This window comes from Helianthus annuus, chromosome 15 (assembly GCF_002127325.2).
Source record: "Helianthus annuus cultivar XRQ/B chromosome 15, HanXRQr2.0-SUNRISE, whole genome shotgun sequence".
Taxonomy (NCBI): domain Eukaryota; kingdom Viridiplantae; phylum Streptophyta; class Magnoliopsida; order Asterales; family Asteraceae; genus Helianthus; species Helianthus annuus.
The window spans coordinates 167,620,287-167,632,404 of record NC_035447.2 but is presented as its reverse complement, the minus strand read 5'-3'; the positions used below and the strand labels follow the sequence as shown (position 1 = coordinate 167,632,404).

Below are 12,118 nucleotides of genomic sequence, written 5' to 3'. Positions count from 1 at the left end.
GGGACATAATTTTCATAGCCCAAATCAACGTCATATGATCCATCAGTCTGTAAAATTTCACAACCCAGATACGTTCTACCCTCTTTCTCTAGCAGCTTCGCAATATAAACACATTTTAACAGGTATAAACATTTGAGATGGTAATCTCACTTCTTAGTAAGCATGTCCATCTCTTGAATTTCAAGTTCTTGATATTCAATTGGGTTTCCAATCCAAGTTTAAGTTTTTCTTGATTTAATTGTGTATATAACTCCTCTAATTGTATTAAAATTTTGTCTATGAAGCTAACGGTATTGTATATGTTTAATTTGAAGACTCAAAAAGAAAATTGGTTGTACAAGGATTACTTTGAATTTGGGCACAAATTCTATGATAATTGTATATGATAATTTTTACGTCGTACATGTTTTTTTCTAAAAAGTATGTATATGTATGTTTTTTTTTTTTTTTTTTCTAAAACAAAAACTGAATTAAACTGTAAGTGTATCAAAAATGTGAATTTACAATGGTGGTTATAACTTATATGATTAACATCTCCAATTGTGTGTGTATGGATTAGGATCAAATACAAATGATCCTAATTGTAAGAAGTGTAAGAATGATTTATAGAGAGACAAGTGAGGGTTAGGTTTTTTTTAGGTTTTTGGGGGTGGGGTTAGAGCATTCACATCCAATCCATCAAATTATACATACATTCCACTAAAAAACAACTCCTATATCAATATATTTCCACGAAAAACAAATACTTTTTCTCTCTCCTTTCAATTAAATAATATTATCATTACCTTTTTCTCTCACTTCCACTCACAACCACTTTCAAAATATATTAAAAAATTATAACGGGTGAACAGTATCCCCCAAATATACAGATGAACAGTAACATTTTCTCTCTCCTCTACTCACAACTACTTTTTATACCCTTTATAATATAAAAACCCCTCCTCACATAATTTGATGGTTAGGATGTGAATGCTCTTAGGTTTTTGAGGGTTTTTTTTGGTGAGGTATAGTTTTTTTTTTTGTCGCGGGGGGGGGGGGGGGGGGGGGGGGTCAGGGGGGTTTAGGTTTAGGTTTTTGGGTGGTGGTGGGGTGGGGTGGGTGTTTAGGTTTTTGGTGGTGATGTAATGGGTTTAGTTTTAGCTTATTGGATACTTGTCACTCTATAAATCCTTCTTACAATTAGAAGCCTTTGTAGAATAACTTGACCCGTGTGTGTATATAAAGAAACGTTTCACTTCATTCCAAAATTTAATCAGTTGACTTTGTTTTAAAGTCAAAACACATCATATAACAAGAAACCCATAAAATAAAAGTGACTGCAATATTTCAGTCACAAGTTAGAAAACAGAAGTGGAAAGCTACAAATGAATTCAAAGTTATTATATGACCAATGAAGAAGCTCTCAAAGAGACTATAAATAATGAATAATACCTTTGCAAAACAACACATTCAATAGGGAGGTTTGTGCAGACGAGGTCGATTACAGAAAACCCGACCATTGGCCTTCACAAATCCCCCGATCGCTAAACTTAGTCCCGCCCACAATAGGGAAAATAGCAAATGCCAAACATCATACCGAACTGCAAAACAAAAGCTTTAATCAGGGAACAATTTCAATTAAGCAAACAGAGGTTTTCTCACACAATCACATAAATGCAGAGAATGGTGGTTCTTTTTATAGGGGTTGTAATGAGCTACTCGAGATTAGATCGCTAAAAGCTCGAACCAAGCCAAGTTAAGCCGAGCTAAACCGAGCTCGATCCAAGACTGGAGCTCCTTTAATAGACGAGCTTCGGCCCGAGCTTGATTATGCTATATAATTACATAAATATAAAAATTGTTTGCATAAATATAACAATTATAATTTGTATCAATATAAGATAATATACAATTACAAATTAAATATAATTATGAGAAAAATAACTAAATAATATACATTCTAATGAGTGAGCAAGCTCGAGCTTGTAAAATTATTCACGAGCCGAGATCGAGCTTTAAATGTGAATGTAAAGTTTCGAGCTCTCTAAAGTTAAACGAGCCGAGCTGGGACTCACCTCAGCTCTCTAAAGTAATTATGATTGTTTTTGTTAAGCTAGGTCAAAATAAACCCATCCTTAATTGGGTTTAATCAACTGATTATCTGATTTTTAAGTCAAGATAATCACTTTTAAAACACACATACATACACCCCCTAAATGCAGGCTATGCTTTTCCCATTGTCGGTAGATTTATGAGAATGATAACAGCCAACCAACACATATTCATATAAGTTTAAACAAACCAACTCACCTTTCCTGAGTGACATCATTGCAAAAACAAACCCCGTTATTATCAACGCTAAAGCAAGACGGAAAGACTGCAAGAGAAAAAACAATATGAACATTAGAATAACTATCACAACTTCAAAAAAAAGGTATGCGGTTGTCAACATATTATAAGTTCTGAAACGAACATGTACTATACACACACATATATAACTTATTTGATAGATAAAGTACTATACTCACCGCAACAGCCTCAACCTTTCCTTGGGGCTTTTTGGAAGCCATGTCTCGAGAAACAGAAACAATGTAATGTCCTTGCATTAGATCAATGGCATCCTACATGTGCAACAATAAATAAATAATTAAAAAATAAGCTCAGGAATATAATATAGTTGCTAAAGAGGGAGAAATGCTGACCTGTTTTGTACCATCGACAAAATTATTCAGGTAATAGCGCGTTAGGGCATTTATACCATCATTAATAATCCCTTGGGTGGTCCTCTTGCCGTATCTGCAAATAGGCGACAAATAAGTTGATTTTCTAACCTTAAAATGGAACTACTACATCACTGTGATAAATAATCATCAAGACTCAAACAGAAAACAAGTTTTCAATTTGGCTGCCACAACTAAAGTGATAGGAAAGCATAAACAGGATTAGCTTAATTGGCATTGTAACAAGAAATGAAATGCAAATACATTCTTCAAATTCTTATGAATCATTCTACATTGTCATCAGAAACATCACATGTCAGTTGAAAAAAAAAACGTATATGAATCTATGGGAATTGGGATATTAAAAAAAAACAACCTTTTATTTTTCTGATACCGATTCTAGATTAGTAACTGTAATAAAAGCCACAAATTATTCCTTCTGCGGGTAGCTTTTTGAAGACACACACACACACACACACACACACACACACATACATATATAGAGGCCGGTTAATGTACAATATTCCTTAACGTACGAGCGTACGCTGTGAAATTACGCACATTGTAAAACTCAAAACCCTAATCACGCATGTTGAAAAGACATAATCACGCATGTTGAAAACCATAACATGCTTCATTACATAAGTATAACATGCGTGATTATGGTTTTTCAACATGCGTGATTAGGGTTTTGAGTTTTACAACGTGCGTAATTTCACAGGTACGCTCGTACGTTAAGCAATATTGTATATTACACTTTCGCTACAGATATATATATGTACATATATATATATAGAGAGAGAGAGGTGGATCCAAATGAGAACCACAAAATAATTAGGAACATAAGAAAATCACTTTCTGGCCTTTGATCATAAAGAAGACGAGAAGGTGATGGTCGCGATTCAAGGAGTGGAAGAGATATGACTGTAGTTATCCATTAAAATATGATCCCAGGTCAAAACGTTGTTCCTTTTGTTACTAATTATTTAGTGGTTCTCAATTGAAACTCCCTTAATATACATACATATATATGTTTATATACACATACACACATCCATGGAGAGAAGAAAAGATTAAAAATAGGACATGTGTCATCCTCTCCTTCCTTCCTACCCATTTCAGTCGATCCTATCCATGTAACTATACACACACACATATAAAATATTATATCTATGTATTTATGTAGTAGGGAAAGGGTAAAATGAGAACCACTTTGAGTTGTGAGAACCATGAGAACTAGGCCTTCCAAAAGGTTTTTCCAAAAAAAAATTTCTTAAAAATCTTCAAAAAAATCACTTGTTTCAGTAAGAAAATAAAAAATAAAAAAAATGTCGCATGAAAAAATTTACATCAGGCGTAAAAAAAATGTCATCGCCGTAACAAAATTTACATTAGCGCGTAAACAAAACTTATATCAGGCGTAACTACCGACTCGGCAATTTTTTTTTTACATATGTGTTTATAATATTTTCATCTACGTTTGTGCAAAAAGTTGTGGCCCAACTCGCGCGGGAAGTAGGAGTTCTCATGGTTCTCACAACTCGTGGTGGTTCTAATTGAACCGAAGCCTTATGTAGTATTATATATGTATGTATGTGTGTATGATATTTGGTATTTGAGGTACTATTCTACACAATAGATAGTGGTTACGGAGTAGACATCCCCACAAACAAACTCATTACAGGTCTACCTATTAAGTAGAAAAATCAGATGTTTTACGTAAGAAGTCAACTTAGATCGAGTCAAACCACGTAATTTTTCAGAATCGGTCAAAACAAATAGTTTGTAAGAATCAATCAAAACGGCTTGGGTTGACTTACCAACACTCTCTCAACAACATTTTAGATTCATAAATAATTAATGTATCAAAACATTACAATAGCAAATGCAAACTTTCACTTTCAAAGCTACTGGATTTGATGACTACTGCTCTAAACAACAAAATGATTTTTATCTGAGCACAAAAACTAAAGATAAAAAACTATATTTAACAAACAGAGGTATTAAAATATTGTAAAAATGTAAACATATAACTAATATTCTCTATGACAAGAAAACTAAGAGAGTGAAAGATGATGTAAATGCACCTGACAAAATCTCCTTTCAAAGCAGGTGTACCAGAATACTGAATGCTTATATCATCCCCATGATTTGCCCACACTGAAAATTATGACAGGATAAAAAGATAACGCGTTTAACATTTCACACGCACTCAAGGATCCAGGAATTTCAATATAATGTACATACATATTTTAAAGCAATCGTCAAAACTAGGATAGGAGCTAATAGTTTTGTTAGCATCAAAAACACCAAGCCGTTGAAGTTGGAGTTCCAACATTTTACGCCCAATCATGCTCTGCAGGAATAGCTCAGTGTTAATAGAAATGAACTAAACCAACAAAGCCCCCCCCCCCCCCCCAAAGAAAAAAGAACGTATACCTGTGTGACATTTGTGCGGTCTAAGCAATCAATACAATTAGTTCGTACGATTCCAATTTGTTCTTCAATCTTTTCACCGTTCTCGTTTAGCAAATAGTACCTACAGTTTAAAAAGGAGTGCATGTATGTCACATAACTAGAAAAATGCCACCGTGTCCTTGTTTACGACCCTCCTTAAAAATTTATCTTCAAGTTAACAGTCTCTTGAATGATAACAAGTTATAGATTCATAGTATAATATTGCATATACAGTCTCTAGAAATAGAATGATAACTAGTTACAGATTTAATAGTATAATCTTTACTATATAATAAAAGAAACCACTTTAGGGACACTTGTCATCATATTAGGGCATCTCTTATAGATAATTATTATTTTAGTTTAATCTTTTCTAATTAATTATAGATAACCCTCCTACTAAATATTATTTAGTTTAATATCTTATGGATAATTATTATTTAGTTTAATCTTCTTCTCATTTATAATATTATTTATTTGAATTAATTATTACTTTTATATTTATCTATTTACTTCAAATTCAAACTTAATTATCTAATTTGATATTAACTATAAATTTGAACATTTTGTTTAGTTTGGTATCAAATAGATTTTACGAAACCTAAAATAAAATTAACTAATATTATATATCATTTATACATTTACGGAGTTTTAAATAAAGGGTTAAATTTATTGAGACTTCGTTAACAAATTTTGCAACAACTGAATAATCTATTTTTATCACGAAAACCAAACTTTGTGTTAATATATTAAATATTTTTATTTTCACTATACAAAATTACATTTACTCGACCCATGTAATACATGAGGTTTTTTAAGATATAACTTTTTGTTATTTGATGTATAAAATTAGATTTATTCAATTCGTACAATACACGGGGTTTTTTAAGGATATATATATTTTTTTTATTATTTAGTACAGAAAATTACTTTTATTCAAACCGTGTAATACACATATTTTTAAAAATGTATTTTTTTTTGTTATTTGGTATATAAAATTACATTTATTCAACCCGTACAATATTGTTCTTATAGATATAACCTTTTATTATTTAATAAATAAAATTATATTTATTCAAGCCGTGCAATAAATGAGGTTTTTAAAGATATATTGTTTTATTATTTACTATATAAAATTTATTTATTCAACCCGTGTAATACACGGGGTTATAACCTAGTACTGCATATTTGAACTCTGAATAGCAATGATACAAAAATATCATATATCATTGTTTCGAATGGAAAATGACATTGTGTCCTTGTTAATGGGCCTCACTAGTTACTCCAACTTTTTTTTTGGAAAAGCCTCACTCCAACATTTTAATCTTAATGATAACTAGCTATAGATTCAATAGAAAATAACATATTGCAGATTTGAACTTCGAATAGCTTTCAAATAGTTAATACACAATGATGTCAAAATATCAGATTTTGAGGAACACAGTAATAGTTAATGCATATCTAAATTCCAGCGTACCTATTTTTAACAAGGAAATCCTCGATTTGATCATAAAGAATAGATAAGCGTTCAAAATGGATATGTCCACAGATGCGATGGAAGTCAAAGTGCACGTATCTACAAAGGTCAACAGATTTAGCATATAACATACAATATACATATGCAGATACACACACACATAGAGCCAAATAGTCCACCTCATATCATCGCTAAGAATATTCTGTACTGCACCGGCGTACTTTTCACACAGGCGACCCTCACCACCATGCTAAAAAAAACGTTTTAAAAAAATAGGTTAATCAAACATTAATGAATCCATTACCACATACATATGTGATTTGATTACACACCTTATTGACAAGATCAACAGCCAACACATTTCCATATTTCTTCCTTAAATCCAGGAAATGCCTCTCAGCAACTCGAGACTGCAGAGATCATATGATATATATAGTTAGAAATAGAAACAAATAAACTACATTTTAATAGATGCGTTGCATAGTCTACTCACTGCTTCCTCAGGTTTCACAATATCAAACTTAGGCTTATATGTTAGATCAACAATCTGTTCCCAGAGAAGCGGTATTGAGCCTCGGACCTACAAACAAAAATCTATAAACTGATCTCTGACATATTGTGATTTGAAAAAGGAAGACAAAATAATAAAAGTCATCAAGCATTCATTAGATGTAGAATCACTTACGAAATTAGTTTAAATATAGACTCAGATTTTTCATTAAAACATGATTTTGTAAGCTATTCCAGTTAGATACTTGTGTTGAATTTACATGCATTGAACATGAACCGCTTAAATAAAGTATACCTGCACATACGATGCAGTATAGCCATTTATGTGTACAATTTGTTCACTTTCTACAAAATTTGCTACGTAGCCATCAGGATCAGCTCCTCTTCTCCACATCCGGGTCCCTGCCCATATTTACAACTTTCACACTTAACCAAAACAGATAAGTGAATATGCATCTATATTTATAATTCAATTAACAAAGAAGAAATTCAGTAATATCACAACTGAGGAATAAAAACGTGAGATACAAGGAAAAAAAATCTTCCATACATGAAAGCCTCAGATAAGAAATTGTATGAAAGAATAGTAGCTTGATCACAGTGGATATAAAAAATTGCCAATTTCTCAAAAGGAAATTCTTAAATAAACATTAATATAATGATTTGTCTTGTACTTGATAAAAAGTAAAAAGTTATTGTTATGTCCCTTACAGAGAGAAGCATACCAGTCCTCCTAGTGCACCTCCGTGCGATGAGGGTGACATCTATTGTATCTTTCCCGACGGCCGATTGAAAATTCTGAAAAGCTGGTCATAAGTTAAGAGGACAAACAAAAATATATACCATCCTATCTTGGTTTTAAAAAACGAGTAGCACACAAAAGCGACAAGGTCTAAAATCGAGGTGCAAATAATTATATAGATTTTTATCTATTTCCTACAGGTTTCTAGCATTATTTACCCATATTTAGAGACAATTTAGCTTTATATATGTTTTAATATGGAAATTACATACATGTACAACCTGAAAAGCATGTTGTACAACACTATTTGACAATTTCTTTTAAAAATTTAATTAATTAATGCATTAAATGTGATTACAAAAGAAATCTACTACTAAAACAATAGTTCATCCCTAGGAGTTTGTAAGAATTTGGGCATATATATTCCTTTTTTTTTATTTTTAGCTATTTTTACAACATTTACATGTATTCAGTATAAACCATTAGAGATAAAAAAAAAAAAAATTATAACCCAAGTTGACTATTGATATGGTTGAAAAGGAAAAGGATACATCCTTGGATAACAGGAAGCATGTAATGGTCGAGCTGCAAGAAAGTTCAGTTGGTAAGATTTATTTCTGCACAGCGAAGCAATTAATTCAGTCATGTTTTAAATTTAATTTACAGAAAACAAACCTTGTTATCAATCAGAACTTCCAACATATAGTTGTTCCAAAGAAACCGAGGCTCTGCCTGTGGCAAAAAAAAAACAAGTATATAAATAAATAAATAAAAATGGAAAATTTATTCCAAAACCAACCATATGTGTTAAATAAATAAATAAAAATGGAAAATTTATTCCAAATCCAACCATATGTATTTTTGGTTAAAACAAAGAATTTCAGTTAAAGACAACACTTGCCTGCCTCCAAAGAGGAAGAAGCCTTGACTCGTCACCCAAGTCATTCAACCGTTGTGCACTGCAAACAGAAAATTGAACCAGACCAAAAAAGGTTCACATGGTATGTTTTATGCTAAAACCATAGTCCATATTGAATATCATACTAATTGTGTAATATGAAAAGTAATATCAAAATGATGAATGTTAAAGAGGCATATACTGATGGAGAAGAAGATAAAGAATGCATAGAAGCAATATAACTTAGAGAAAAAATGGACCTTAGTGTTATGTTAACATCATATGAGAAGTAAAGGCCAGGTGTCTTCTCTGCAACTTTTAACATGGAAGAAAACTCCGACTCCATCTTTTTCTGCCATTTATGAATTTTATAATATTACAAATAATGTAACCGACAACAACAAATGAACCTACCCAAAAAAATTTAAATGAAAAGGGGGCCCACAGTAAGCTCACCTGTTCCTCGGGAGAGTTTTTCACAGAAAGATCACAGGGAAAGACTTTCAGCTTTAATACTTTAAAAATAGGATGACCCAAGTAAGATCCAGCACATTCACGTTCTGTTATGACGAATAGATATGATCCTAGAGGCAGATAAACAGTTCAAGAGTCAACGAATGAAACATTACAACCAAAAGAGCATATGCATCGTATCACCTTTGATAAGAAATATATAAATATATATATATATATATATAGAGAGAGAGAGAGAGAGAGTTTAAAATACAAAAGTCCCTTAATGTGTGAAGCGTACGTGACCACCAAATAACGTGCGTAATCATGCATATAACATTCATATAGAAACTTGTAAACAGTTTGTTCAAATCTAATTGTTTTGCCTAAGAATAATTAAAAGCCGAGAATCATAAATCATTTTAACCCAAACACTCAAAATTGATTATTGCGATTTAATCAGTTTAACACACATCCAAACCGCCTAAATCTACCATTGTCCTATTTTCATAGTAGATAAATCTAACACTTTATGAAACCGTTAAGTGAGAATCTTTGCTGTTCTTAAACACTAATTATTATTAGTAGCTTAGAATGACTCAATGACTCACAAACTAATATAACTGAATCATGCACCTACATGATTTGGATCCAAAGTGGAAAGATGGTACATGGTGCTATCAACTGGCAAACTAACCTTTTGGGAAAACTATCTTTCCTGAATTCCACATACACCTATGCACCTAAGAGACTGGAATTTCATTGCTTAAACCTACAGAGATTTAGGTAATTGCACATTTATCTCAATAATCAGTTTTCTTACAACCACCTATTACGAGATTATACGAATCTAATAATTGTGACTTCAAATAATCAGTTTACTCAAACACTCAAAACTATTGCAACTTCAAATATGGATAATCAGTTTAATTATACATGTTCTTAAAAGTACTATGGTTCGAATTTTGGATCCATGAATCGGGAAAACTCCTTGTAATGCTTAATCAAGCTTGTGACATTATACAGGCATTTATGTGTAACACACATTAGAAACAAACTCAAAAAGCAGTATGCATTATGAATATCTACAAAAAGTTTAAGCACTGATAAAAAAAGGTTACTACTATAATCATCATCTGACCTGCCAAAAGCTTTAGTATCCCAACAACACCAAAAATGGTCTGAATTTTTGGAGCACGGCCAGTAGCGTTTGGAACTTCGTCTACACGGAAGGAAACAGTAAAAAATTCAGTACATAAGATTTAAATGCATAAACTATTGCAGAAGCAAAGCAAGTAGCCCACACAGCATCAGCAGTTTCTACTAATATCGAGGTCCGTGCAATCAAATCACATGTTTGAATAGCATAAAGAATTAAAGATAACAAAAGGTTTTAAAGCGAGAAATTTTGCCACATAACACGCTTTCAATACATTGGCAATTCCATTCGGTTACTCAAGTTTAAAAATCATCATTAAAACCAATCCAGCTTTATAGTCATCAAACCAAATAGCAACAACTGCCTTTTACAGGCTTCCTGTCATATCACCCTAAATAACCAATTTTTGAAAATTTAACGGTTTTAGTATTGAGTCTATAGTCAAATAACCAAATTAAAAACGAATTAGAAATACAGTGCTGGTAGCAATTGCACTTTTACAAACATGCTAGAGCCCCTAGACCTAGCTCACTTCATCTATCTCGAAACATATTGCAACCTTTACATAACTGGATTCAAAGATCAACAATCCTATGTAACAATCGGAAAATTAGGTCTATAAGTTTAAACATTCACATATCCTAAAACTGAAATTGTGACATTAATTACAAAAAAAGAAGAAAAAATAAGTATCTGATCTATGTATCACTAACACAAATCACAAAGCACGAACGCGGTTTCCGCATCTCCGCTTCCACCGTCACACAGATTCAACAATCAAACCTCATTCTCATTACAAATACATCAACATTCTAAAACTTCTAATCAATTACGATCTTCAAACATGAAAACAACAAACCTAAAGAACAAAACGAGAACAAAATCAAACCTAGAAGAGTCACGGAGCCATTAAACCGATCAAATCTCATTCTAAATGCAATTACAATAACATCTAATCAAATACGATCTTCAAACATTCAAAACACAAACACAACAAACCTAAAACAATAAAACGAGAACGAAATTAAACCTAGAAGAGTCACAGAGCCATTAAACCGATCAAATCTCGTTCTAATTGTAATTACACTAACATTCTAATCAAATACGATCTTCAAACACAACAAAACGAGAAGGAAATCAAACCTAGAAGCGTCATGTTGCCGTTAACACGACTAATCGCCAAACACGATCCAGACGAACCGTCACTAGGTTCCACAACGTATTGATCGGAAAACTCCCATAACCGCATGCGCGTGTAGAGTTTTTGAGAAGGATCTGCCTTGGCTAACATTGCGAATTGTGGATTTGATTCGAATTGAAGGTTTTGTAGAGGTGAATCTGGATGAGAAGAAACCGGAGAGTGAAGAACTCCGGCGAAGATGGTAAAAGGAAACGGGAATTTGTGAAGATGCCGGCCGGCCGGATGTTATTATTAGATCTCGGAGAATGTGGGTGAAGTTACGGTTTTGTCCTTGCTATGATTAAGCTTTAGATACCGTTGTTGACGTGGCCACGTAGAATGTTTGGGTTGGAGGGGTTAATAATAATTTCTAACATAAGCTTTTTATATTAAGAGGGTGTTTTGGGGCTAAGTTTTGAAAATAGTTTATGCATTTTGAATAATCAGGATCGGATAATTAATTGTAACAAAGCGTTATGTTGAAAGATAGTGTTTGGATTTGATTATTTTGTTTGATATCACAATAATCAGATAATCAACTAT

At 32.4% G+C, this 12,118-nt stretch overlaps 1 protein-coding gene across 1 annotated transcript; it reads right to left on the bottom strand.

The window, feature by feature from the left end:
• Window positions 1-1,235: 1,235 nt before the first annotated feature.
• On the bottom strand, window positions 1,236-11,869 carry LOC110912451 (phosphoinositide phosphatase SAC6). Its single transcript, XM_022157161.2, has 20 exons — window positions 11,539-11,869; window positions 10,378-10,458; window positions 9,240-9,367; window positions 9,044-9,135; window positions 8,787-8,844; window positions 8,561-8,617; window positions 8,437-8,470; window positions 7,869-7,949; window positions 7,439-7,545; window positions 7,127-7,213; window positions 6,966-7,043; window positions 6,813-6,883; window positions 6,634-6,732; window positions 5,139-5,238; window positions 4,947-5,055; window positions 4,787-4,859; window positions 2,682-2,775; window positions 2,508-2,600; window positions 2,290-2,356; window positions 1,236-1,580 (listed from the first exon to the last, which is right to left on the bottom strand). Exons 1-20 carry the CDS (start codon window positions 11,684-11,686, stop codon window positions 1,450-1,452), a joined length of 1,788 nt encoding a protein of 595 aa, XP_022012853.1. The 5' UTR covers window positions 11,687-11,869; the 3' UTR covers window positions 1,236-1,449.
• Between the last annotated feature and the right edge of the window lie 249 nt (window positions 11,870-12,118).